Below are 27,588 nucleotides of genomic sequence, written 5' to 3'. Positions count from 1 at the left end.
TTAGAAACTGATATTAAAGTTAAAATTCTGCGATTAAAACAAAGTTATAATTTTAAATTGTGTCTTTTTTTTCAGAATTCCAGAGGAAATAAACTTATTTTTCTTAGTGAGCCTTATTCACTTTTGTAATACGTCTTTATATTTGACAACAGGTTTGATGTTGATTTGTACTGGTTTGGCCATAAATCTACAAGCAGAACTTCAGAAAAGCGGTAAACGAAGTTGCGCTGTGGCCGTACTGGTTCCAGTGCTCCTTGGAGACTCTGTAGAGCGTGGCGAACACCAGCGGCAGGATGACTTGACAGTTCTCCTCTATCAGGCTGAGGATGTACTCGTTGTTCCAGAAGTAAAGAGCGCGCTCCGCTACCTGAAACACACAGAGCAGCAGAGTCTAATCTTGTGTTTGTTTCAGCTTCTAAAGGAAATCTCTGGATCGTGCTATCACTGTAGTTTCCTAAGCATACAGAAACATTTGTATGCTGTGTGTACGGGATTTCTGTAGGTGTTTTATTTTCTTTCTCCGGTTTTGCTGCTCGTTTATCACCTGGAAGTGAGGGCTGGAGATGCAGGCTGCTATCTGCTTAAAGAGAGGCTCCTGGATCCGGATGAACTGCGACGGCTCTATCACATCCAATATCTCCTCAATCTCACCCAGGAACATCACCTAAAATCACAGATATGGTTTTATTTCACACGTAAGAAGGAGGAGGAGGCCGTTTTAAAGATAAATCGGCTGCTGTCTTCTTTACCTCTTTCTGAGTGCAGGTTTTGGGCCAGTACTTGAGCAGCCCCCTGATGATCTGCAGAACAAAAACAGTGCAAATGATACATCTGTATTCATAACTCTCTGGTTATCAAATTAGATAGATGTCTCTTTAAAAGTTAATAATTTAGCTTTCCAGACATTTGTGTGAAGGCACAAACATTAAGAGATACATTTTATTATCAATAATGTTCCAGAGAGTAGGGAATAATGTGATCACATGACTAAATTTAGGCCCCACAAGGCTAAAATATCTTGTTTTCCATAGATGTTGCACTTTTCTAATGTCTCACTCTGAATGAAATACTTTGTGTTTATTGAGTTGTTGTCTTACGTATTCGGTCACTGTAGCGTCTTTCTCCATGAACTGCACCACACAGTACGCTAGCTGTAACGACAGAAGCACTGCGGTTTGAAATAAAGAACAGATAATATATCAGGTCATAGATTATTGATGAGAAATAAGGAAGATTCATTTTAGTGCTTATTCTAATTTCAGTCTTTCCAAATAAATAATGAAAAATGTGTCATGTGGAGTCCCACAAGTATTGGTGCTAGGCGCCAGATTTTTGTGGTTCACCAAGGCTGTTAAAATTTGTAAAACTGATGGGAATGTCTTGGTACACAATGAAACGTGTTTATTTTCTCTGCATTAAACCAGAACATTGGGGCTCACATGTGCTTTGGCATGTTTCCTGACAGGTTACTGATGATGGATGTCTGCAGAATGCTCATCATTTTACCAGGGACAGGTCAGAGGTTTCTGTTCAGTGTCACCCAGTGCAGAGTCATTTCACTTTCTGCTGGGCTCATTTAAGTGAAAGCAGAAGAAATAAACACAAGCTCCTATATCTGAATCGATCGCGCCCAGACTCTGAAACCTGTCATGGTTGGTTTTTGAGGTTGTTTTTTACAACGTAACTTTTTAAAAATTTGCAGTATCAAAGTTGCACTTTTTTTTCTACTCCTTTCCCTTTGCTAAATGCAGTGTCACATATTCTCTTTGGCAACATAACAAATACTTTTGGCATTTGAACTGTCGTCAGAAGAACTCTCCACCTCAGAGCAACCAGACTACCGTATTTTCCGGACTATAAGTCGCATTTTGGGGGGAAATTTATTTGATAAAATCCAACACCAAGAACAGCCATGTCATCTTGAAAGGCAATTTAAAATAAAAATAGAATAGAGGCAACAACAGGCTGAATAATTGTACAGTATGCTAATGTTACATGACACATAACGAACAGAGAATGTGGCTGGTTAACATAATATATTAAGAGTTATTCAGATGACTATAGTATAAATAACATGCTAACAAGTTTACCAAACTATCCGTGTCACTCCAAATCACTAAACGCAATGAAATCTTCGTCCTCGATGTCGCTTGTGAACAACTCTGCTAACTCCGAAGGAATAATAACACAGGCCTAGAGCGCCCTCTTGCAGTTTAGTGTGAAAATAACATGTGATATAATATAATAATAAGTCAATTTTCACACATAAGTCGCTCCGGAGTGTAAGTCTCACTCCCGGCCAAACTATAAAAAAAACTGTAACTCATAGTCCGGAAAATACGGTACATACACTGCAAAAAACACAAACTCTTACCAAGTACTTTTGTCTCATTTCTTCCGCAAATATCTCAGTGCACTTAAAATGAGATGAAACTAACTTTTAACTAATATTTCAGCAATATATAGATATATATTGATTAAAATGTGCCTGTTCCCCTGGCAGATTATTTCACTGAAGACATTTTTTCCGTTATAAGTGAAATAATCGGCCAGTGAAACTAGAACTTTTTCAATCATCACGAAAGAGTTATTGTCTTCAAACAACTTAATGAAAAGTTACTTTTAGAGTGTTTTTTTCCCATAATTCTCATGTGATGTCACACTTGCAAGGTTTGTAACTCACAGCCGTCGTGATACAGCCGCGACCAACTGTCATGACAGTTGCTATGGAGTTGCTATGACAACAGTAAAGAAGCCACAAGCTAATAACTACTAGCATATAGACATATCTCTATATATGTATATATCTGTATATAATTCTCCTTACAGCCGTCAGAGACGAGGCTCTCATCCCTCAGGAACTGCTGAAGGTCGGAACGACGGGTTTTCCGACCCTGTTTGAGTGAGTAGGATCAGCTCTGGTCTGCGCTGTCTTACGCAGAGGCCAGTCTATTATTCAGTGTGTGTGTGTGTGTGTGCGTGTGTGTGTGTGTGTGTGTGTGTGCGTGCGTGTCCGTGTGTGTGTGTGTGTGCGTGTGTGTGTGTGTGTGTGTGTGTGTGTGTGTGTGTGTGGGTGTGCGTGCGTGTGCGTGTGTGTGTGTGTGCGTGCGTGCGTGTGTGTGTGCGTGCGTGCGTGCGTGCGTGTGTGTGTGTGTGCGTGCGTGTGTGTGTGCGTGCGTGCGTGTGCGTGTGTGTGTGTGTGTGCGTGGGTGTGTGCGTGTGTGTGTGTGTGTGTCCGTGTGTGTGTGTGTGTGTGTGTGTGTTTTGCGGTTGCCCCCTCCACCCAGGCCGGTTGCTGTGGTGAGTGGGCGCGTGTTTACTTCGGAACGAGTGATGTCACACACATAAAGTCCCTTCAGGCCAAATGTTAGGCAGAGTTTAGGCCTCCTTTCTCTCTCCTCCTCATTGTGTTGCAGGTTCAATCATTCAACCATTTTTATTTGGTTCGTTTGGGTTACATTTGGGTTGCGATTACCGCAGACTGAGTTTGTGGTGTCAGGTTGAGACGACGTTCTTCTTCATCATCTCAACGTTACAGAGGAACAGTTAAGGACAGAGAGGGATATAAAAAGACTCAGGTGGAAACAGATATGTTAAGCTTAAGCACAAAGAAAAGCAGAAAGAAAAAGATGAAACCAAATCCTGCTGCTGAGAGGTGAAACTATTACAAGCATTAGAGAGGCATTAGAGGAACTGGTTGGGGTATACGTGATGGAGTCTGTTGTCAGGTTGGGCTTGGTGGGGTAAGGAGACATTGTTTGGCTACGGATTATGGCCTTTCAGTCTTTTACAGGTTCTAAAGTGAAGATTTCACCCATATGAAGCTCACATACAGCAGAAATATTTCGGAAACGATCCAGTGTTGACTTCTGAACAATCTGATCCTAAGAAGGAGGCAATAGTGGCTCAATGTTCTGTAAATGTTATGAAAAAGCATTTCCTCAAAGATTTCTTCTTTTTTCACACTTTAATGTTGCAGATAAACTCATTTCACATAAGAGAATAACAGAGTAAATTAAAAAAGGAGTTTAAAATGAAGGTTTTATTTATTAAGGAATAAATGCACCACTAACTAAACAGATAGTTGCGTTAACCCCGAAGCACTAGTCCTAACTTTAACTACACTAATGCTAGAAGTTAATGCTAACGTTCTAAATTCAGCCATATTGATACCCACCATGTGTCAATGACAACATGTGTTACATACGGTACAGAAACGTAACTTGAATATAAACGTCGACTTGAAAAATCCATAACAATCCATGAGCAAAACTTCAATGCAGAAATCAAACTTTATTTAAGTGAAAGTTTGTAAATTAGCGGCATAGAGTTTATCTGTAAAAATGAACTGTGCTAACCTTTTTAAAGTTAGCAAAAATATCAATTCTCTCCAAATTAGAACGACGAATAACATTCGTTTCACCGTCTACATCTAGGCTGATTTATGCCAGGAATATAGAAATAGCTTTAGCAGAACCTGCTCGACAACATGAAGTAGGCTAAAAGATCTCAAAAACCAAAACAAAGCTGGTTACAAAGCAGTTGGAAAGGAAAAAATATGTAAAGGTTTTCAACATGTAGTTTTGTTCTTTAGTTTAGGTTGTTTTTGAAGTTTTTGTTCTGAACTCTGGTGCACGAGAGTGGAATATATACTTCACACGGTTAGGAAAACTGTAGTTATTTACATTTTCTGCAGGGTTGTCATGTTTTGGCATTTCCACCCAGAAGTGGGTCAGTCGTGCTCCCGTGTCCCCCCTGAACCCGTCAAAGCCAGTTGTTTGTGTGAGTGAGTTAATAATGCATGTGTGTGAAAAGCGGGGGAAGCGGAGGAATGTAGGGCACGGCGGTGCTGAGACCCAGAATGCACAAACACGGGAGGCGCCGACGTGCCGGTGCAGAACAAACTGTGCCCTCTGTAGCAGCAAATAATGTGGGACGCAAATAATACGCACAAACAGACAGCCTGCCATCTGTGTCATCAAATATTATGACTGCCTAAACACAAACACACACCCCAAAAGGTGAGGCGTCTCGCTTATCGGTGGCACAGTCCTGCCTCCTAGTGGAAAATCTGACACATTGCAGGAGAGGTTCAGGCAGCTGAATTAAAAGCTGATTCTCTTACTTTGCTCTGTTGTTTGTTTTATAGCCTTAGTTGATATTTGGAGTGTTTCTAGATGTTGCTCAGTGCTGTGTGCATAACTGCAACATTTTCTCTGGAGTTTTGGAGAGCAGCACTTAGATTATTACAAGAATAGTGTAGGAGCAGATTATGAATGAACATATTTATGAATGGGTTACGGCTCATCAGCCATCTTTATGATAGGAACTTTTCTCGGTGATGGCAATTGTTGGAGAAGCAGTTTTTTTACTTTACGGAGGCCAAGCCGATGCTTTGAGCCATCAAGGTGGTGCACAGGGGTAGAGTTGACGTGCTGAACACCAGCTGCAACAACAGGTGTTTGGTGGGTGGAGTCGTTGTAAAAAGTAGGATTTTTGACTTTGATGGTCACTGATGAGAGGCAAAGAAAATAAATGGGTGACCTGAACAACGATCAAAGGCGCCTCTGACTTTAATTTAGCTGACAGCTCTACCCCGGTGTACCACCTTGGCGGCTTAAACCATCGGCTTGGCCTCTGTAAATACTGTTCAATTCGCTCATAGTTTGTAAAATCACAACTAAACACCAGTGTATTTCATTGGGATAGACTAACATAAAGTATCAAAATAAAGCAAAATGTTGTTTTAGAAAATATTTGCAAATAAGTATTTAACTCTTGTAGCAGGTTTCATTCCAGGTTTACCTTCATTTGCTCGTTGATGCTGCCAGTGCTGTGTTGTAACGTCAGCATGGTGTGTTCAGAGTGATGCACAGTGATAGTTTGTATTGTTTGTGGCCCAAATTGAGCTCCTTCTTCTGTTCCCTCAAACTGCAAACAGGACTTCTGACTTGCTGAATACACAACTAATAGCTTTCATGTGTGGATCGTTTCCAGATGACTGTTTATTGGTCCCTCTGAATTGACCTCGTGTTTTCGTGTGTGTGGTTGTTTGGTGATCTGTTGAGGTCGCACCCCGCCTCTCAGTTACCGCTGTAAGGACAGGCAGGTGTCGCCGCCGGCTGGATGTTGTTGTGCTGAGGTTAATCACTGACCTGTGCATGGAAGATGGAGAGGGATTTTGCTGTATGTAGCGGGATGAGGACCCGCACCAGGAACTGCTTGTGTTCAGCTTTCAGCGGCAGCGCGAAGCCATTTATGATGCTGAAACACACAAAGAACAAGAAATATTAATTCACTTATGTGCGCTGCATTTTTTTTTCTCATTATTTTCTGTTCACATGGAAGGAAATAAGATATAATTGACAGTTTCGTCTCTTTTTGATATATATCAAAGAAAAATGTAGATAATTAGAGCAACACTGAACAGATGAAGCCATATTTTCATTTCCAAATTTCACAGAAACAGTTTAGAAAGATTTTTGTTTTGCTTAGTTAGGAGCCAGATACCAAATTTCTATACAAACTAAAGATAAAATGTGGCATTTGCAGTTATTCTAACAGCTTTACTCACTTTAAATATCATCCTTATTGTTAACTGTGTAAAATGCTTATAGATTAATTAAAAATGACATTTTTATAGCTACATCATGTTAGCTGTTTTTTTGTGTGTGTTTTTTTTTTACTTAACTGAAAAGCAATTTAGTCTGTATTTAACTGTTGGACATTTAACTTTTCTTTTCATTTTGTGACTCTTATTCAGGTCTTTAGTCGACAAAAACATTGGCAAATCAACTGTAAATAATCTAAAGTAGTTTTTGGGATGGTCCTCAGTTATGAAGATGAGCCATGATCTCGTGTTGCAGCATTTTTCAGTCCATTACCTCTCAAAGGCTGCTGCATTGTTAATGGATTAACGATGCAATTCTCAGCAGGGACGTTGTAAAAACCGATAAAACATCTCCTGCACTGCAAAAACACAAACTCTTACCAAGTTTATTTAGTCTAGTTTCTTGTGCGAATATCCTACTGCACTTGAAATAGGACAAAACTAACTTACAAGTAACTTTCAGCAAGCTGTGGCAGCTTGCTTCATGTCAACGATTTCTTAATATTGATGAAAAAGTTCTAGTTATAAGTGAAATAATTTTAACTTATAATATGGGAAACGTGTGTTGTTCCACTCATACCTGGTACTTTCCCATCAGTATTAGGAAATTATTGACCTGCTACCTGCTGAAAAGTTACTTGTAAATTAGTTTTCCCTTATTTGAAGTGCACTAATATATATATGCTGTAACTTGGATTTAGTTTAGATTTAGTTTTGCAGTGTAATTCTCTGACAACATCCCTGTTTGTCGGGTTAATGCGTCATAGTTTCTGACTGAACTGCAGCTCTGAGCAGCAGGAGAGTGGGAACCGGACTTGGAAAGTGTGACAGCCGTTTGGATGTTTGTAAAGATGATTTATGTTTGTCTACCTGTCTGTTGGACTTCGTCTCTCGCTGCGTCTCAGTCTGCTTCATGCTGCTGCCGCTCTGATGTGAATTCTGCCTTCCTCTCATCTTTTTCTCTGAATGCTTATCTGTCTTCTTCCTCTCTCTCTTTCTTTTGTTTTGCCTCCTCTCTCGCCCGCCGCTTCCTCCCTCTATCTGTGTGTGGGAGGAGCTATAAATACCTCTGTTTCCAACAACATGAATACAAGCCTCTCTCTCTCCTGCTCTTCTTCTTCTTCTTCCCCCACCTCTGACTCACTCCTCGCTCACTCATCCTCCTCTACAAGCATCCCTCTTCTCTCACCTTGGACTCATCCTCATCTTCCTCCTTCCCTTCTCTCCTCACAACTCACTATTCAATTTAAAGGTCAGTTTTTGATCACTGAATAATCACCTTTAAGGGCGGTTGGGATTTGTATTTGAAAACAGTCCCTTGTGTTTTTAAAAAATGTCTTAAATTATTTCAAATCATCAAGCAATGTGGACTAACTAACCAACCTCAAAGCTTGTAAATAGTTTTTTTGTTTGTTTTAAATTTGTTTGGTGTAGCAATAAATAAATATACAATAAATGTAATTTGAGACTGTAGTGGATCTTTAGTTGTTTTTTTGTTTGTTTGTTTTTCATTTGGTCTTTGCTCAGTTGTTGAGCCGTTGTTCTTTTCAGAAATGCTAAAAATCTCAAACCCAACATTTAGCTGTTTGTGTTTAGAAAAGTCAAAGGTCGAAACAAACCAGACAGCAACACCTTGATCCTATTATTGATTATTGAGGAAAGAAGCCTCAGCTTCCATCCTCTCTTTATTCATCTACATGTAATTGGTTTGTATGTGTGAGGAAATGTGACTTGCTTATCAGTCTTGCTCATTTTGTTTCCTTAGAGACACTTTTAAGATGTTACACAACCACATGACTCAACATTTTGTTGTGGATGTCTCTCACTTCCTGTTCCTACTCAAATTAATTTCTCAGTAAAATATCAGAGAAGATAATCAGTTAAAGAGCTGAAACCAAAACGTCCACAGCTCAATCGTGAACATACATGTGCTTGTTGATGATGCGTTTTCCTGTTTCAGCATGTTTGGGTGTTTCTGCTCATACGAACCTGCCCAGGATTTCCAGCAGCTCCGCCACGCCGTTGAAGTGCTCAGTTTCATAAATGAACCTAAATGTTTTTTTAAAAAAAGGGGAGAAACTGTCACAAAAAATAATGAGGAGGATGAATAATTAACTTAATTTAAGCTTCACTGATTAACTTAATGTCATTGATCCTTCAATACCAATGTTTCAATACTACTATATCTGTATTTCAAACCAAAATATTTACAAATATTGAATTTTGATGTGTGTTTTTTTTTTTTTTTGACACAAATGTATTGTTCAGTTTTGGAATTTTACTTAGTAGGAAATTTACAAATAATTTCCTCCCACAGTGTCACAAAATACCACAATTTAGAAATTCAGTTTGTCAGATTAACACAAAGCAAAACAAAGACAAAAAAAGTCTTTATAAATGTTTTGGGTGATCATTAAAATGTCTAGAATATGACATTTTTATGCAACACACACTTCTGCAAAATGTTTTTATGTCATATTTAATAAGCTTTCATAAAACCTTTCATAAAGCCACAGAAGAGGCTGAACTGTTTTGTTTTTTGTTTTCTATGTCTGGGTTTTCCAGGTTAAAACGTCACAGAATCAGATACAGGTGTATTTATTACTGCAGACTTTAGGAAGATAATTTATTTCTGGTCACAGTGATTTAATTCTCAGGAGCAAACATCCTGCTGATTAGTCAGCAGTTTATTTTCTTTTTAAAGGCTGAAGAGAAACAAACTGTAGCTTTTGTTTCTCTATTTGTAGAAACATTACAACTAAAAGTAGCCTTCAAGTTTTTCCTTTCTATAATAACTCTGCATTATTACTCTGACACTATTTAGAGTTTTTTTCAGAACGTCAGCCTGTTTATTATGAGGAAACTGCTGCCATTTATTATAAAATGACAATCTTTAACGTAAATTGAGGCTTAATTTTTATTGTTTAAATCCAAGTTGTACCTGAGGAAGATGTTGTTGATCTGTTTGCGGATGTACGCTCGGAGGCCCAGTAGTTTTCCATAGACGCGGTGCAGGATGGTCTTCAGGTACTCCCTCTCCCTGGGGTCCTCGCTGTCGAACAGCTCCAGGAGCTGCAAACACACGTAACGTGATTACAGCCTCAAAATATGCAGCGCTGCAACTTCACTGAATGCAATAATTCTACAAACGCCCCGCACTTATCTCTAGCAGCGACGCTGCAGGAATATTATTGCTCTGTGCTACGCTGTGAGATTTCCAAAAGAAAGACTTAAAAAACGACCATTTAGAAGTCTTTAGGATATTTTGAAGTGTTTATTTACGCTAAAGAATTTACGACCCTAAAAGTTTTTAAAACTTTGTCACATTAGACACATTAAACTGTTATGTATTTAACTGAGATTTTATGACAAAACAATGAAAAGTAGTAAGAAGTTGTTAAGTAGAAAGAATTAGCTTCTGCTAAATATCATACTGGTGTAGCGCATTAGGACCAGTTTTTGCTAAAATACTGTGTTAGTTCAGCACTTTAGCATTAGCCTCTGTTAAATACCGTATGGTGCATCACTTTAGCATTAGCTTCCGCTAATATAATATGATCGTGTAGCACTTTACCATTAGCTTCTGCTAATACCGTATTGGTGTGTCGCTTTAGCCCTAGCTTGTGCTAATATACTGTGTTTGTGTAGTACTTTAGCATTAGCTTCTGCTAAATACCGTATTGGTGTAGCGCTTTAGCATTAGCTTCTGCTCATATATTGTGTTAGTGTAGTGCTTTAGCATTAAGCAGAGCTAATGTTTAGATTAGGGTTAGCCTAGATGACCTTTTAGCTATCGGTGTCCACAACTGGCTTAAAGGTTTGAAGTTTGTGACATGATGCCAGGGATGCGAATACTTTGGCTAGGAACTGAAACAGGATCCTGTGAGTCTGGATTAGACGAGGATGGGAGGGGATTACCTGCAGGACAAACTTCTGGTCGATGTAGCGTTTAGCCATGGATGGCTGGAAGTCCGGACTCTCCAGGAATCTCAGGAAAAACTCGTACACCAGCTGGGAAAGAAGGAATATGAATGAGCTTCTCGTAATCTAGAAATACTTTGGCATTTTATAGTTATTTTTATTAATCCATGACAGAGAGTCAGAATCATAAGAAGTTATCAAATTATGAAAGACAAAATATGACAAAATATATGAAACATCCTAAAATTCTCATATTTATATAAAGAGATGGTTTCCGATCTCAAATATTATCCTACGTTTTAAATTATGGCTGATTAAATTCAACCTTACTTCAGCTGCAGAGGACCCAGTTCTCAGGCACTTAATCAATTTGACATAAAGCGCATTTAATGTCAAGGACTGTTGACTTTATGAATGACAAACAACCAGCAGGTATGTTTTGATGCTCTGCTGCTAATTTTACTCTGTAGCATTAAAGTCTGTAGATATAAACTGAAACAAGTCAGGATATTTTGCAGATAAACTTTGGTTTTAGCACTGAGGTAAATGAAATTCATGCAGCAGCGAGAACATGCCGTACCTGCAGATGTGGCCATGAGGCTTCGAGAGTCGGCTCATCTTCCTCAGGGTCAAACTCTGGATTCTCGCTGGGAGGAAGCGTGCGGAAGATGTTTACTGAGATCTGGAAAAAAGAAAACATAGGAGGGAAGAGATCAGCAAGGCAGAAATCAGAAAATCTGACTTTCATAGCATTTTAGGAGAATTTGACAGAGAAAACTGAAACATTTGGTTGTGGTTTAAAGACTTGATGTATGTTTTCATATTGTTCCCTAATTTGGACAAATAGAGTTCAAACTGTTATTAGTTTAGTTTTAACAATGGTTTTATGCAAATCAAGGTATTTATTCCCTGGATAATTACAGGAATGCATTGATTTAATTAAATCGTTGACCAAAAATGCTCCACGTTTTATTGTTGGTGTCACTCTGGACCGAACAGATGGGCTGAATGGGCAGCAGTGCACACGCTCTGTCAGACGAAGAAGCTGTTGCATTGCAGGTAAGAATAAAAATCTATCTTCAGCCCCAGTTTCCAAGCAACTCCAGCCGGTGTTGGTAATCTCTAATGCTGATGCCAGCCCGTGTTCAAGGAAGAACTGATAAGTCATGCAACGACTGTTCACTAAGTCATCATTAATTCAGCAAATCCATCTGCACCAGCCAGCTTTATCCGCTCATCTAAAGGCACTGTTTAAATCTCTGTTTGGTTTACAAAGAGACTGTTTTTCATGGCATCATTTTCTCTTTATGTGGTTTTCGGGGTTTTTAACCGCTGAATAAGGTAATATTGTAGAGATCGCTTCCACCACTATGCATGATCTGATCGTTAATCTGATTGTTTTTTCTTTTAAAGTATCATATAATCTGTTTTTTATTAACCCTGAGGCTTCATTAGTTCATGCAGAGGAGCAGGTTTGACTTTATTACCTCCTAAACAGCAGAAGCACATTTTTAGGTTACTCTATGTTTTGTTGCACTGCACCAAATTATAAGGTGCTGCCCATCCCTGCAACTTTTGCAAAAGAGCAATTTCTTTTTTCACGTTGCTATTGTTGAGACTTTTTTAAAGCAGAAAGCGGCTCATTGGATCGTTCCCCCTCTTTCCTTCCACCCCATTTTCACACCTCTGAGTAGAGCTGCTGAATGCCATAAGCAGCTATATATGTGCTGCAGGCTTTTCCTGCTCCTCTGGGATCTCTGCTGTCCACTCTCTGCAGCACGCTCCACTTTATCTCTCCCTTCCATCCCTCTTCTTGTCATCATGTGTGCAGACTTTTGCTTCCCTCTTTATTAGCTCCTGCTCTCCTCTCCATTCTTACTCTTATCAGTTCATCCAGATGCTCTCTTTTTTGTTGTTGTTGCCATGCAGGTTAGATTAGCGCGTGGAGGTCTTTTTAAATTTGTTCTCTATCCACTTTAGACCTATCTCCACATCAGCTTGACCGTTTAATATTCTGGCACCGCTGCAAATTGTAGTTTTCTTTGAATGCTTCTCATTCATTAAGTGAATTGAAATTTGGGAATTTCTTCTTAAAGCTGCAGTAACTTTTATAGATAAACATTTATTTACATATTTGTTGAAACTGTTGCCATGTCGTGACAGAAAAAAATGAGCTCCTCTGCATTCTCCCAGTCCTAACAGGAAGCAGCCAATCAAAGCCAGGAGGCGGGTCTTAGTGCTGTCAATCAACCTCTGTGTGGCTGCGATGAGATTAATCTTTTGACAGATTATCTGTATCACGACATACTGACACGACATGGAGACAGTTTTAGAAAATATGTAAAAAATATATATATATATTTTTTAAATTACATGTTGGAGCTTTAAGTACATAAAAGCAGAAAGCGGCTCATTGGATCGTTTCCCCTCTTTCCTTCCACCCCAATATTTTTATTCAATTAATCAATTAATTGTCAGAATAACTAATAGAATAATCAATTACTAAAATAATTGCTAAATTGAGTTATGGATCAATAGTGTAATTTAAAAAAAACATAAAATAACATGAATATGTGGTGCTGCTCATCTTTTACAAGCTTTAGAGAACGTTAACTTTGTGAGCAAGAAAACGTCTCTTCCTTAAACGGATAAGTGGAAAAATCTCCTCCAAGACTCAAAGGCAGGATGTTATCCTGAATTATGTCTTTCCTGATTATCTAACATGTCGGCTGCATGATAAAGATGATTTAGTTAAGACGGACTGAATATTTCCATAGTCCTTACAAGAGCCTTTGTATTCTAATATTATCAGTTATTACAGTTTTGTTCTATTCAATACTGATAATAAGCGCTGTTTCCTTTTCTATTTATAGATAAATAAATCCATAAATAGTGTTCCCAAGTTAAGGGGAACACTGAATTAAAAATACAGCTCTGGAAAAGCTTAAGAGACCACTTAGAGTTTCTCAGATTTTTCTTTTTATAGGTAAATATTTGATTAAAATGAACGTTGTTTTTTCTTCTAGGAACGACTGACAACATGTCTCTGAAATTCCAAGGGAAAATTTTGTATTTATTTGCAGAAAATTAGAAATGGATAAAATAACAAAAAAGATGCAGCGCTTTCAGACCTCAAATAATGCAAAGAAAACAAGTTTATATTAATTCAGAAACAACAATACTCGTGTTTTAGCAACATTTGGTGGGATAACCAGGAGGTTTTCAATGAGCTTCAGGCCTCTTAGGTTTTTTCCAGAGCTGTGAGAAACATCTAAAGTCAAGAAACGACTCCAGTTACAGTTACAATGACTATCTTATTCTGGTTATCTTACCATTATTATTATTATCATTAGTTTCTTTCTCTATGTTTTTACATTTATTTATTGCTATATAACAGATTAAGAAGGATCAATAGGTGCACATTTGAATGTAGTTGATGAATATTCTAACACTTATCATGATATTTATGATTGTGATCCGTAGAGTTTATTGTCTTGTTATGAGTTAGTTTGTAACCATCTTGTCTATGTAATATAATTTATTTTTTTGGCTCTTTGAACAGGCACATGACTATTATAACATGGTTTTATTTTAAAATAATTTTATAATTATTGAGTCAGTAAAATTGAGATAAATGGTGATTTGAATAAGTCTTCACTTCTTTCTGCTCCTTTTCAAAGAGAAACATAGCGGGAAACAAATGATGTTGTTCTTGGATATGTATGCACATGTTTTCTCTGTCCTGATTGCTTGTTTTCCTGTTTTAAATATAGACATTAAAAAAAATATGGAGCTAATAACACCTGTGCATAATTATGTTTATGACCCAATTGTTTAAGTTTTGCTTTGTCTGTGGAGTCAAAGCACAAAAACGTTGAGAAGTTAAATAAATATATATTAAAAAAAAAAAAAACTACTAAATTTATCCCAGCTTATTCTATCACTCCAACCTTTGACCTTCCTGCTGTCTTACCATCTTTATGGCCTCTGGGTAGAGAGGCTCGATGAGGACCCCTCTGCTAGTGGCCACGCTCTCCACCAGCTCGTTAAGCGCCGCACGTTTGATCTCCTTCCCCTTCAGGTCGGCCACGCAGTCCAGGAAGTCGAACAGCACGCAGCACTGCTGCAGCTTCTTGCAGAAGAGGTCATGTAGCTCTGCCACCGGGGCGTCTGGGAGAACCACGGGTGGGAGGAAACACAGAGAGAGGAAAACGTTAAAAGCCAGAAAAGATTACCAAAGTCGGCCAAATCCATTCCCAAAAGGAACGCTGTGTGTTTGGAAATAAATTGTTTGACAAAGTGGGAGTGTGAGAAAAAGAGCTCCAGCAGCACGAGTTGCACAAGTTTCTTCTTCTCTCTCTCAGGTGATGAGGGAAGGAGAGCGAGAATATTACTCTACAAACACAGGCAGGGGATTCGTGCACAAACAATCCAAACATCTGTCACAAACATTCAAAACACCTGGTTCGTTGCACTGAACCAACCTGCTGGCTGCAAACACAATAAAACCATCGAAAACTCTGATTTTCACACAGACACTGGAAGCCAGGGATTACATATCACACACAGTGAAATCTGAGTTGATTCCAGGAGCCTGGGAGTGTGAAAGTTATCAGCTCAGCTTGTTAAGCATCACACAAAACCAAATAACTGCACACGGAGTTACAGGCAACATTACAGGACAACAATGAGACTCATTCGCTCTTTATCAACTACACAGCTACGACTGCACTGGGGACAAAAGCTGAAACATTTGTTACATTTTCAGCTGGTGTGTTTTGTTTCATACTGCATTTTTTGAAGCGATTCAAAACCTTTGAAGAGCCTGTTCCCCTCCTCGCCTGTGGAGGCGCTGGGCCAAGTACCACTGACCGAAACGACATGAAAATCTCTGAAGAACACTCTGAGCACAGTTTCCTTCTTCATAAAATGTAAACAGAAATAAAACGTTGTAATTAATTTATGCTCCAGTTATTATGAATCAACTTCAGCTTTGAACAAATGGGGATTTGGCCTTAACTTAAAATAACTCAGTGTTTCACCATTTCCGCCGTTTTCTGGACTTTTGTCCAGAAAACCCAACGTCAGAGGGAACTACACTGAAAAAACTAAATTCACACATTTAGTTTAGATAAATATTTCGCCCAGAATCCAGAAAACAAACTTCCCAACTAAATATTTGATCTGCAAGTGAAATATTTATCTAGTGAATTAAATATTTAGTTTGGAACTATGTGACATTTACAAATGCAATAATAAAATGGCAAAAAACATGAAAAATTCATCTTGTTTTTTCTCAACAGGACAAAAAGAAAAAATATTACTGTTAATATTTTACAGTGTAACTGTAAAATATAGTTAGCATCTCTTCAAAGTCAACCCAATGCTAACGTCCCCATGCTAACATGCAGACGACAGAAACTCGATGATTGTGAAGATAAAAGGTTTATTAGACAGAAAGGTGCTCATATTTTTGGACCTAAAATAATTTAGAAGCAGCAAAGTAGCAACTAAAAACACAAAAGATAAAGGAAGTTCTTTTCCAGACACAGGAGGATGAATGAGATTTCATGAAATCCATTAAAGACGCTGGTTTTAACAGGGAACAGTGAGTCCTAAATAGATTATTTTCCTCTTTTTGGAGCAAAACTCGGCAGTTCACAAGTCGCTTTCTGGGCCAACTGAGCATTGGAAGAGCCGAGGTTTTTACCCGCTGACAGAATCACAGGAGGACGGGATTAAATTTAACCCATCTTAACCTGCAGGTGTAAAGGGGCCTGGAGCCTGGAGCCCCTCCACTCCCAGAACCCTCTCATCTCCTCTGGGCTCACCTAGACCATCTGTTCCCTTTGCTATGGAGTCAAACAGAAAAAAACTGTGAGGAGTTAGGAAATCAGTCACGAGTGAAACTAAATCCACCCTTACTGCTGCTGGATTTAGGAAGGAAACTAGTAGATAATTAATCTATTAATTGAATATACTTCTATTATAAGTACAGCATTTGTAGTTCTCTGGATCTTAACGATGTAAAGAACAACACAAAGAGATTTTGTTTTGGGTTTTTTTCCAAAATAAGTTATCAGTTTTAAGAACACAAATTTCCAGAAATGTTTGTGTCCACATGGACACACAAAGAACGTCACAAAACACTATTTTTACTCCTCCAGACCAGTTAGTGGCGCTAAACATGGAGTCCAGGAGATGATGAACTTAAATTCACCACACAGCAGTAAATACACCAAGAGAGCAAAAATGGAGAACAGCACAGAGAGTTTATGGCTGAAATGATTAATCGTGATTATAATTGAAATAATTGTCAACTAATGTAGTAAGTGGAGCATACAGTCTCAAAAGAAGGTTATTTACTGAAGAGAAGCGATTAACCCAAAACTGTACAGGATATCTACACATTTTTCATTTAAGATAAAAAAAACATTCATTTAAGAACTTCTCAAGTGGTTTAGTTTTAGCTACAGCTGTTTCAAATTCTGCAAAAACTTTGTTCTTAAGAAAATTTTGCTGTCAAAGTATTAATTAGTTTAAAAAAATAAATGAACAGATCAGTCCTACAGAGAATTGAAGCAGAAAAGGCAGAGCTTTTTACATTTGATCCTTTACTACAAAGGATCAAATATCCACTAAAGGAATCCTGTTATTGCATTTCATGGAATACAATGTTTAAATATTAATTCAATTATTTTTATCTGCATTTTGTTCATGTATTTCTCACATTGCATAAAAAAGACTTCAAGCTGCAGTAACTTTTATAAAAAATATATATTTTTACATATTTGTTAAAGCTGTCATCATTTTGTGACAGTTTGTTATGAGACAGACAATCTGTGGGAAAAAATGATCTCTTCTGTCTTCTCCCAGTGCTAACTGGAAACAACCAATCAGAGCCAGGAGGCGGGCCTTAGCACTGTCAATCACCCTCTGTGTGGCTGCGCAGGAGGTGGAGGAGATTGATCCTTTAACAGGTTATCTGTTTCATAACGTACTGTCACAACCTGGGAACAGTTTTAACAAATATGTAAAATAAATATATATCTTAAAGGTTAATTTATTGAGTGATATAAAGTTCATATATTATGTCTCTCTTATTAACCTTTTAACTGCATGGACCTTCTTCTCTCCGTTGTCGACACGGTTCTTTTTGTCTGGTTGTTTTTCGTTTGACACTCGGTGAGTTGCTGAGAAAAAGTTCCAGTTTGTTCCTGAACTGAAGCCAATTTTGAGTGACTGGACACAAAGACTGGCAGCAAAGTTCCTACTGTTTCCCAACAAACTTACTTATTTCACCACCAACACGCCTTCAGGTTAGATTGAGAACTTTATGCTCCACTTCTCTGTTTCTGTTTCAATCTTTCTTCTTCCTTCGTTTTCCTGCTTTTTCTCCCCAGACTGTGAAGGTGAAACGTAATCCTCACTAAATGCGGAGTAAATCGTATGAAGATGGGACTGAAAGGAGAGAAGAAAAGAAAGGACTGGAAACTGCGTTTGTGTTGAGAGGTAAGAGAACAAATGTGGGTAAAAAGGTGAAGGACAAGAACGCGAAAAAGCCTCAAATAAACTGAGGAGGAAAGAAAAAAATGATTCTGTTTTTGAACAACTTAATGTTTAATGATCAAGCCTCACGTTTTCTGACAAGGCAAATGTAGTTGTTACTCCAATAACTGCAGAACTAGGCATTTACTATCAGTTTTATATTTCTGTTTGATTCAGCTCAATTAAAGGAAATCACCGCACTCAGCAAAGGTGAACCACCTACGCCTGATTGCCAAGCAGACTCAGGAAGAGAGTAGGCGTTCAAAAATTAGCTCCAATTCAGAAAACAAACGACTCCATTAGGTAATTTTGGAAATTGTTCTTTTCTTGCACCTTTTCTTCACAAACAGATACTGGAAACCGCTGTAAAATATAAGTGTCAACAATCTAAGACAAATTTAAAGTTGGGAACGAGCAAAACGTTTAAAAAATTTGGAGTAATAATTGGAAGGTGAGTCTAGAAAGCGTATAACAGGACAAACTTGCAGAAGTTTTCACAAAAACTGCCAACATGTCTGTGAAATAACTTGAAGACGGAGTGCAGCTCGCTGCTTTTAGCTCCATTATAGAGTTTATTTTAAATCCATCAGTACTGCATTATAAAGCTGGAGAATCCAGATAAATATGCACAAGCAACAGTGTAAAAAAATAAAATAAAATCTATTTTAAATTTACAGTGACTTCCTCAATTACTGGTACATTTTGTAGAAAGACTGTGGCATCAATATGCAGCTGCTGCTGAAGTTTGCTTCCAACAAAACTGTAAAATAAAAATACAAACGTGAATGAAAAAGTATGAAAATCAGAGCAAAACTTTGTGCACATAGAACAATTACTGCACAACAGCCCAAAAGTCACTTCCTGATGAAATACAGTGGGAATCATTAGACCTGATGATGTTATCGGCCCTGAAATGAAGCCAGTTTTGGTCTCGTCACCAGAGTGTCACAACAGTTCAAAGTAATTAAAAAAGCCACCTCAGCATTGTGGGAAATAATGCCAAACGCATTGGGGCTTACACAGGAGACCCAATGTATTGCTTTTTTTTCTTATAAGGAGCACAGCGCACTGCAGTCGATAATAATGACCTTCCTCTGTGAAACACACTGCAAACAGAACCACAGCCGGTCAACTGGACAATACTATTTTTACTTTTAACCTTGATTTTACACCTGATACAGCAGGAAACACCTCACATTTAGAGCCACACAGCAGTTAGCTAACTATTAGCTGTTAGCTCACTATTAGCTGTTAGCTCACTATTAGTTGTTAGCTCACTATTAGCTGTTAGCTCACTATTAGCTGTTAGCTAACTATTGGCTGTTAGCTAACTGCTGAACTGATATAGCTAACTAATATCTAAATATTAAATATTACCTCCTAGTTAATATTTAGCTATTAGCTGATCATCTATTGTAGCTATCTGCTGATGTAGAGCTAGCTGTTGGCTAACAAGCGTCTTAATTAAAGTTAACTGCGTTTGATTAAATGGGAAACTGATTGTGTCCAGACCCTGAATCTGGACACAACCACAGACTAATGGAAACCAGAGTCAAATATTCCACCATGACAGATTTATGTACATTTTACTGTAGTTTTGAAAAATACAAACTAGATATTCTTAATTTAAATTTAAATTGCCATTGGTAGTGCAATGTGAAATTTAACAATAGAGTCCAAATCCAATCGTGCCTTTTAAATTGGTGTTCATTTGGAAAAAAATAAAAGTACAATCTGATCCTGATCAACAGAAATGTTCCTCTGGCAGTGAGTCACACGCTGCCTGTGTTTGTAGAGGCTGTGTAGAAATAAAGCAGGAGCGTTTCGCTATTTACATAAACAAAGGCGGTATTTACTGCTGGTATTTTTTTATTTTTTTTGTACACAATAATATTTCCAGTTTTGCCCACAGTCACCCCTGGAAGCATCCGTGTGTTTGCGTTCGATTATTTTTATTTTTTTAAGTGATTGCACTTTTTGTACCACACAGGGACGTTATTTAAACAGAATTGGGCTGCAGACACGAGATGTTTTTCATTTTAAATAAGCCTTGTTGACAATTGTACAACATCTGCAGACGTAAAGCAGCACAGAGGTGAGGGAGCAATGATGTGACAGGGAGAAATGGAGGGGAGGAAGAGGAGGGTTTGGTGAAAGGAGCAGTGATACATAAGAATCAGCAGCTCAAACACACACAGCTGCATAAATCTAAATATAGTCCTGCTGGAGAGAGAGAGAAGGTGGAGAATAGGGAGGAAAAAGGAGGAAGAAGAAGGGAGTGGTATAGGGTTAAAGAATGACATCATCCTCTTCCTCCTCCTCTCTCATCTTTCCATCCTGGGTACCTCCCTTGGTCCTCTCCCTCCATCTTTCCCTTCCTCTTCTCCGTCTCTCTGAGGCTTTTTTTTCTTAAATGAGCCGCTCTCGTCTTTAAATAACAGTTATTCTGTTTGGGGCTGAGTGTGTGACACAGAGAGAGAGAGACGGAGAGAAAGGAGGACAGCTTCTGTTTCAGCGAAGCCGCCTCTGCATCTCTGTCAATGCACAGATAGAGTGACGCAAACAGCATGGAGAAACGGAGGGAAGGAAAGGGGGAAAGAGGCAGATAAAGAAGACGCGGTTATAAATAGGAGAAGGGAACAGCAGCTATTAGCATTGAGGCGCCGTGCAGCGTAAAAGTCAGGGCGGTATAAATATCACCTTAAGGGGTTTACGTGACGCACTTCAAGTCCATCTTTAAATAATCTAATCCCAACCCGATAACAGCAGTAACGTCCACACCACCGTCCTGCTCACAGGACGCCAACAAACACAGAAACCTGGAGAGTTCGGTCATTTTTACCTGCAAAGAAACTATCTTGATGCTTTAATTTAAGAGAGAACAGTTTATAAAGCACTGAAAGTCTTAGCAACACAATACATTAAAGATCCAGACGTCTCAGGTTAGGGTTAGGGTAGAGAATCAACATTCAGCTTCTATGGAGCACAAATCTGGAACAAACTGCAAAACACTTCCATTAAATCTAGACTAAAAACCCTCCTGCTTCGATTTGCTTCATAATAATGAAAATATTGATCAACATATTTGATTGGTAATTCTTTTGCTGACTTTTATCATAAATAATGTTAACTGCTGGTTACTGTGTTACGTTTTTATGGTGGTAAGCAAATTGAACTTACATACAAATATAAATAAACTTGACTAGACTGAAATCTAGACACCTAAAATCAAAGACGTAAAATAAATGCACACATATCTTGCCGTAGATGTGCAATACTTGGTCATTTTTGATATGTCTAAATCTGTTCAATGCTAACAATACCAAAGTTGTATCCTTAAAAGCAAAGTCAGTATTCCTAAATTACTCAAGTAGTTGAATATTTCTTTCTATTTCTTAGTTTAACTTGTTTTTATGATTGTCTTCATTTTGTCAGTGTCATTAGTCAGCTAACATCATCACTATGCAACATATATTAGCATAATTCCTAGTGAGGGCTAATGTAGTGCATCGAAAACAATTAATGAGCAGCAGCCTGCAGTCCGCCGCTCCAGCCCGACCCACAGGAGACAGAACTGGGCTTTGGAACATGCTTTCCTTGAAAATAAGGCATTTTAATGTGTTCTAGCAGATTCTGTGAACCAGCATATTGGTCCGCTCATACTGCTGCGTTCAGCGGCGAGCGATGTCCGCCACAGCAGCTTGTCCTCAAAAACATAAACACTTCCAGCAGGCAGTTCCTGCAATCAGCTCTGAAACTGAATCTGCTAAAAACAAACGCTGGTAGGAAACCTGCAAAAACAACCCAAATACCCACGTTATGTGGAGAAGGTTAATGTTACACTGCAAAAACAATAAAGCTTATTGGTCAAGTTTCTAGTGCAAATCTCTACGTAAATCAGACAAGATATAGGAGCTTGTTTTAAGCAATTACTTCCTTAATAATTGGTCAAAAGTATTAGTTCCACTGGCAGATTATTTAACATTTATGTTAAACGTGTTGAAAGTTAAAAAATCTACCAGTTGATATATTACTAGCACAATAATCTCTTAATCTGGGATTGCTTCAAAAGGATTGGTTAATCGATTATACTGGATCACTGGGATTACAGCCACTCTAAAAACACTTAAAACTATTTTATTTGTTTAAACACTAAATATACATTGATATGCATTAATACACACAGTAGAAACTGTCTTATCACAATGACAGCAGCTAACATCTACAGTTGTTGTTATGTTAGGGGTTCAGCCAATCAGTGCCAAGGAAAATAAATGGCATTTCTGGATTGGCTGCTTTGCAAACACAACCAATAGCATAAAAAAACGTCGCACCAATGAGGTTTAGCTTCCCAAGGTGCATTTTCTGTGGAATATTTTAGAGATGCTCGATTTCCGCAAATAATTTGGAGTTTCGTTCCACAGAAAATCCAGAACTAGTCGACTGTAAAGCCAGTAGAGGTGGTAGCCTGACCCTTGACCCCATGACCCTGATCATGGCCACATTCAAACACATGCTCATTGTTCATTTCTCTTCTTTTGTGTGGATCCATTTATGCTGAAACCTTCCATATAATTTAATTATGATGCATATTATCATGACAAACATTGGCTTATATATTATTTTAATTTGTTTTAGTTGTTTGGATTCATTTATTCCTATAAAATGTAAAGAGTAGAACCTCTGATCATAGAAAAACCCCTCTAAGCTGCAGGTTAATATTTATTGGAGTCACATTTCTTACATTTCCTCGCAGTGTAGCTGCTGAAATCAGCAGCACTTTTGACAAAATGGATGCTTATTATGCCCTTTAGTAAACCTCCAAACGGCTTTTTTAATTACTTTCGGGTTGTGAGGGTAATAAAAATCTCCTCTGGAGATAATATTTGCTGGTCGGACGTAAACAGAAATGGCCGACGCTTAGTAAACAAATCTGGGCTGCAGCTCTCCCAGCTGGAGACGTCTTCAACATCCGATTAGCAGCTTTCTGCCTGGCCGCTGCGTCGCTCACAGATAAGAAAATGTGATAAAACGGAGTGAAAATAAATCACGTCTCCCTGAATTTGACCGAGGCTCAGCTGCGCTTTTCTGAGGCTGATGTGTTTCTAAATAGAAAGCTGGATTAGATTTTTCCCTTTTAGTGCTTTTAGCAGATCTCTGCAGATAGACTACGTCTTTCATGACGACAGATTTTACTGGACGATAAGTAATTATTGCGATAAACGATAAAATTGTTGTTTTGAGACTATTTTCAAGTAATATATTGATTGATAGTGGCTTAATAATACAAGTTCTCCCTCTCAAAGACAAATAAACTTTAATTTTGTGAAGAACACGCCACACTGGAACTGGGAGATATTTTAAATATCCAAAATGAAACACGGCAACCAAAAACAATGAATAAATAAAACTGAAATAAAAACCACACTTAACTGAAAACATAGATAAAATGTATTGGGATGTTTCTGTAAATTACACTGCACTTCCAATGGAAATTATTGAGCTCATTCTAATTTATCAAGCGGTTTATTGATTATCTGTTATGTCAGGTTCAGTGAGATCGTATAATTTCTGCGTGTTTAATGTTTTATTCTCTCAGCTTCTAGGTGAATGTTCAGGTTGTGATGATAAGTTCAGAGTCATTGCAATTTCTTTTGCATTTTTTTTATTTCCTCCTCCCTTTCCGCTCCTCCTCCTCCTCCACCTATCAGCTTAATGTTAAGTCATTTCCTCATCCACTCCTCTGGACCACTTCTGAGAGTAGAAACCACTGTAACACTAAACCGGACCGACCCGGCCGGGCCTGAAACACGCTCCAGGAGCCATTCAATCACCTCATCCAGGCTGCTGGAGAAGGTGACCGTGTTCCAGTAAACACTGCGTTGAAAACACAATCATCTGTGCATTGATTGATATGAACAAACACACTGACTAACACACTGTTTGTTACATGTCTTTGAGTGGATTTATGAATAGATTCATAAAAAAATCACTATGTTTTAAAACAACTTGCCTTTTCTCTGGAATAATTGAAAGTCCTTTTAGATCATCGGCGTTCAAAGTGGGGGGCGTGGACCATTTGTGGCGCCTGGACTGATTTTGTGCGGCCCACCTGACCACAATATGACAATAAATTAAATAACTTCAACACTTTTTCACTAAAATTCACCCACAAAGATGTTCCAACACAAGGTGATCATCTTTTCCGAACTTTCCCAGCAACTAGAGCCACATCTGCTCATTGACTTATACTCCACAGAACGCCTTTGTGCACCAAAATCTGCTTTTTTTGCTCTATTGAAAGGTGGATGAGTACAGCAGGTGTTTTCAAACGAAGTCGGACCCAGGTCCAGTTTTTATTGCTGAGCAAAGACAAAATATTTGTCCAGGTTAGAAGAGAAGTTTCTCCCTGAAAACTTGGTAAGCCCGGTGGTTCATCCAGCAGCCCGTCGTGTTTTTGAGTTCAAAAATGTGAATGACTAACTTGTTCTTCTAAATTTGTCCCTTTTTTATCGCTGACACGTCTTCTAAATGTGGTTAAAACTGGAGGCTAACAGGTTTGTTGTTCTCTGCTTTACTTTCAAACGCAGCTCTTCACGTCTAAACACCTTTCTTTCACATCTTTCTGAATCCATATATCGCAAGATAGGAGCGTTTCTATCTTCTCCTTTGGTTTCAATGTGGATATCTGGCGGCAAGCTCCCGGTCTAATCCCCTCATTGTTGGCTGTGAAAATGGCCCAGTTCTGAGCTTGTTATGAAACACAGGCAGTGGTGTATTTTTGTACAATGCACACAGCGGTGGAAGCATTTGAAATGCATTTCCTACCAGAAACAGAAGGCTTGCAAAAGCACACTTTGACCCGCGAAACTGCATTTAAACGATTATACTAAAACCAGTCAAATGTACAAAATAAAACAGCTAAAACTCTCCCTAATTCTTATGCTAAACAGGATCTGAGCGCAAAAATTTAGCATTTACGTAACACATTAACTCAAAGCATGCAACAATAATTAATTCTTCCTGCCACGCCGCTCTGCTTTCACTCTCCATCTGTTACTCTGTTCAACAAAGTCTGATCCATTTACTGTCTGTGGAGCCTCTCTGATATCTGCAGGCTGATTCAAGGCTTTTAGAGATACTTAACCACTGGCACAAAGCAGCAAAGTGGGTTTTGTGCAGGTGCAGGAGGTTTAACACCCTATAGGGTAACACAACATGCTTTAGGGCCTGGTGGAGTTATTTGAAGCCACTCAGCAGGCCTTTTAAAGTCACTGCTGCTGGCAGCAGATGATGGAAATGTTAAGGAAAGAGAATGTTTTTGCATTATTGTTTACCTTTTGGGGCATTTCTTTGAAATAGTAAAGTGAGCATGAAAAAACTAACTTGGGTAATTAGAGAGGGTCTATTATGCTTCCTTGGACATCAAAGGGCTACACAAAACATGTTTATCACGTTTTATTTTGCACATCATTCTGAGAGGATGAGATTTTAGTCTGGTCAGTTATGTCTTTCAGAATGAGCTGTTTTAGGGACTTCTGTCACTTTAAATCCAAATGAGCTAATGGTGGCCACGCCCCCAACTCAACGTTTACGTAAAACTGGCTGCAAACAGATGTGCAATTATACAACCATACATCTCTGAAAAGCAGAAGTGGAGCCTCCTGCACAACCAACAATAATGCAAAAAGTGGTTTCTGAACAGTAAGCCAACAAAACACTTGTGTTTTCCAGCAGCCATTGTACAATGCATACAGCAGTAAAGCCAGCTGATCAAAGGTGCTGGATCTCATCAAGGGTTGGTAGGTAACAGTGCCATGTTCATCGAATGTGACTTAATAATTGGAAGGATTTTGAAATGGCTCGTTTTCCGGACGCCAAAAAAATATTAACTTATAGCCAAAAACAAGCTGGGTGGCGTTTTTTTGAGTGCTTGAGCTGCTTTTTGACCCAAATTGATGGTTAAAACCCTGTAAAATGTGAATTTGGAATAAAATATCCACTTTAGCAGACAGTAATGATGTTCAGATTTGAAGCTGGGTGTGTTTAATCGTTTTCAAAACCTTCTGCTGCTAATCTGCTGCTTTCACATCAGTATCAGACAATAATAAGCGAGCCGGTATAAATTTTTGATGAGAGGAAATCCAACACCGCAGCTGGGTGTAAGCAACAGCTGTGGTAAAGCAGGACTATAGAGTCATATTTTCCTCATCTGCTGCTGTTCTCAGGAAAAGATGTGATTTTGTTCTTTCACTAGGATTTCTCGACTTGTGCCTCTGGTGACACAGAAATGGTTTTCATATGATCGTCTTGTGACTTCTAAATACAGATGCGAGCTCTTGGATGGACTACTTTCTGAAATGAAAGGGAGAGAGGCACATTACTGATGAGTTTTTTTATGGAACCAGTAAGCAATGGGATTTTCCTCCCATACTCGGCCGTTTTTCATGCCATCGACGCTTTCAGCCGCAGGTGGATATAAAGTTCACACACTGCTGATAAAATGAGATCAAGAAGAATCATTTTGGAAGTTTTTCACATTTTACCTGCAGTGTGCAAAGCCTGAAACTAACTTTGAGTGTTGCAGCTGTTAACCAAAGTACTGTAAATAAAATGGATGGATGGATGGATGGATGGATGGATGGATGGATGGATGGATGGATGGATGGATGGATGGATGGATGGATGGATGGATGGATGGATGGATGGATGGATGGATGGATGATGATGTTGATTGATTGGTTGATTGATTGATGGGTGGATGGATTGATTGATTGATTGATTGATTGATTGATTGATTGATTGATTGATTGATTGATTGATTGATATTCCCATGGTTTTTTGCTCCCGGTGGTAATAAAACATGTTATTTTCCACCAGTCAAACCTTTTCTCTGCTCTTTCGCTTCATTCTGTCCCGTTTGGATCTGAGCATCGCAGCTCTTTGGATCCTCTGCACTGTAAACATGTAGAGACAGACGCAGCTGTAACCCAGAGGCAGGACACAAATCCTCTGTAAAACGACTTATTGGACCTGGTTACCCTCAGCCTTCACCTATTGATTAGCTGGCTGCTTCGATCATCCCTGCGGCTCCCAGATCCGATCTGTGTTCACTGGAGGCTCAGAGATACGATGTCTCTGCAAGCTCACATTATCTGCTTATTATCCAAACCACCCAGAACGCATCAGCACTCCTATCACAGGCGCAACTTACACATAATCACAATTTTATTGGCATAAAATCCAACCTGTGATTGGATTGGACCAATCACAGGTTGTGTCTTTAGAAACTTACTGATGGCTCCAAAGTTGGTGCTTTTCTCTACAAGCTGCTCTTCCATTTCACCAAAGCATCAATTATGTTGGATATTTATGTACGTATTAATATGCCAGTATTTCTAGTTTGACTATGTGAAAATATCCTCTACAGATTCAAATTCGAGATGCATCAATTTGATTTTAATATTTGTATCGGCCCCGATGTTAGAGTTAAATGTAGTTGTGAGGGT

General features: G+C 38.6%; 1 protein-coding gene and 1 long non-coding RNA gene across 2 annotated transcripts in view; one reads left to right on the top strand and one right to left on the bottom strand.

Moving 5' to 3' along the window:
- ppp2r5b (protein phosphatase 2, regulatory subunit B', beta) overlaps positions 1–27,588 on the bottom strand; it is a 40,749-nt gene that overhangs the window by 8,186 nt on the left and 4,975 nt on the right. Inside the window, exons 2-11 of the mRNA XM_055051041.1 lie at positions 14,505–14,701; positions 11,112–11,213; positions 10,529–10,621; positions 9,552–9,682; positions 8,600–8,659; positions 6,156–6,264; positions 1,098–1,151; positions 750–800; positions 545–664; positions 240–367 (exon numbers count right to left, since the gene is read on the bottom strand). Of these exons, the coding sequence (XP_054907016.1) occupies positions 240–367; positions 545–664; positions 750–800; positions 1,098–1,151; positions 6,156–6,264; positions 8,600–8,659; positions 9,552–9,682; positions 10,529–10,621; positions 11,112–11,213; positions 14,505–14,701 (1,045 nt within the window). The remainder of the gene's footprint in view (positions 1–239; positions 368–544; positions 665–749; positions 801–1,097; positions 1,152–6,155; positions 6,265–8,599; positions 8,660–9,551; positions 9,683–10,528; positions 10,622–11,111; positions 11,214–14,504; positions 14,702–27,588) is intronic.
- LOC129373227 (uncharacterized) overlaps positions 1–27,588 on the top strand; it is a 42,216-nt gene that overhangs the window by 11,410 nt on the left and 3,218 nt on the right. The window contains exon 2 of the long non-coding RNA XR_008607328.1: positions 17,935–18,043. This is a non-coding gene — a long non-coding RNA (uncharacterized LOC129373227). The remainder of the gene's footprint in view (positions 1–17,934; positions 18,044–27,588) is intronic.

The sequence above is a fragment of the Poeciliopsis prolifica genome, unplaced genomic scaffold (genome assembly GCF_027474105.1).
Source record: "Poeciliopsis prolifica strain line A6 unplaced genomic scaffold, Auburn_PproV2 SCAFFOLD032, whole genome shotgun sequence".
Lineage (NCBI taxonomy): Eukaryota > Metazoa > Chordata > Actinopteri > Cyprinodontiformes > Poeciliidae > Poeciliopsis > Poeciliopsis prolifica.
Note: the sequence above shows the minus strand (reverse complement) of the source record. Positions and strands in the feature narration are given on the sequence as shown.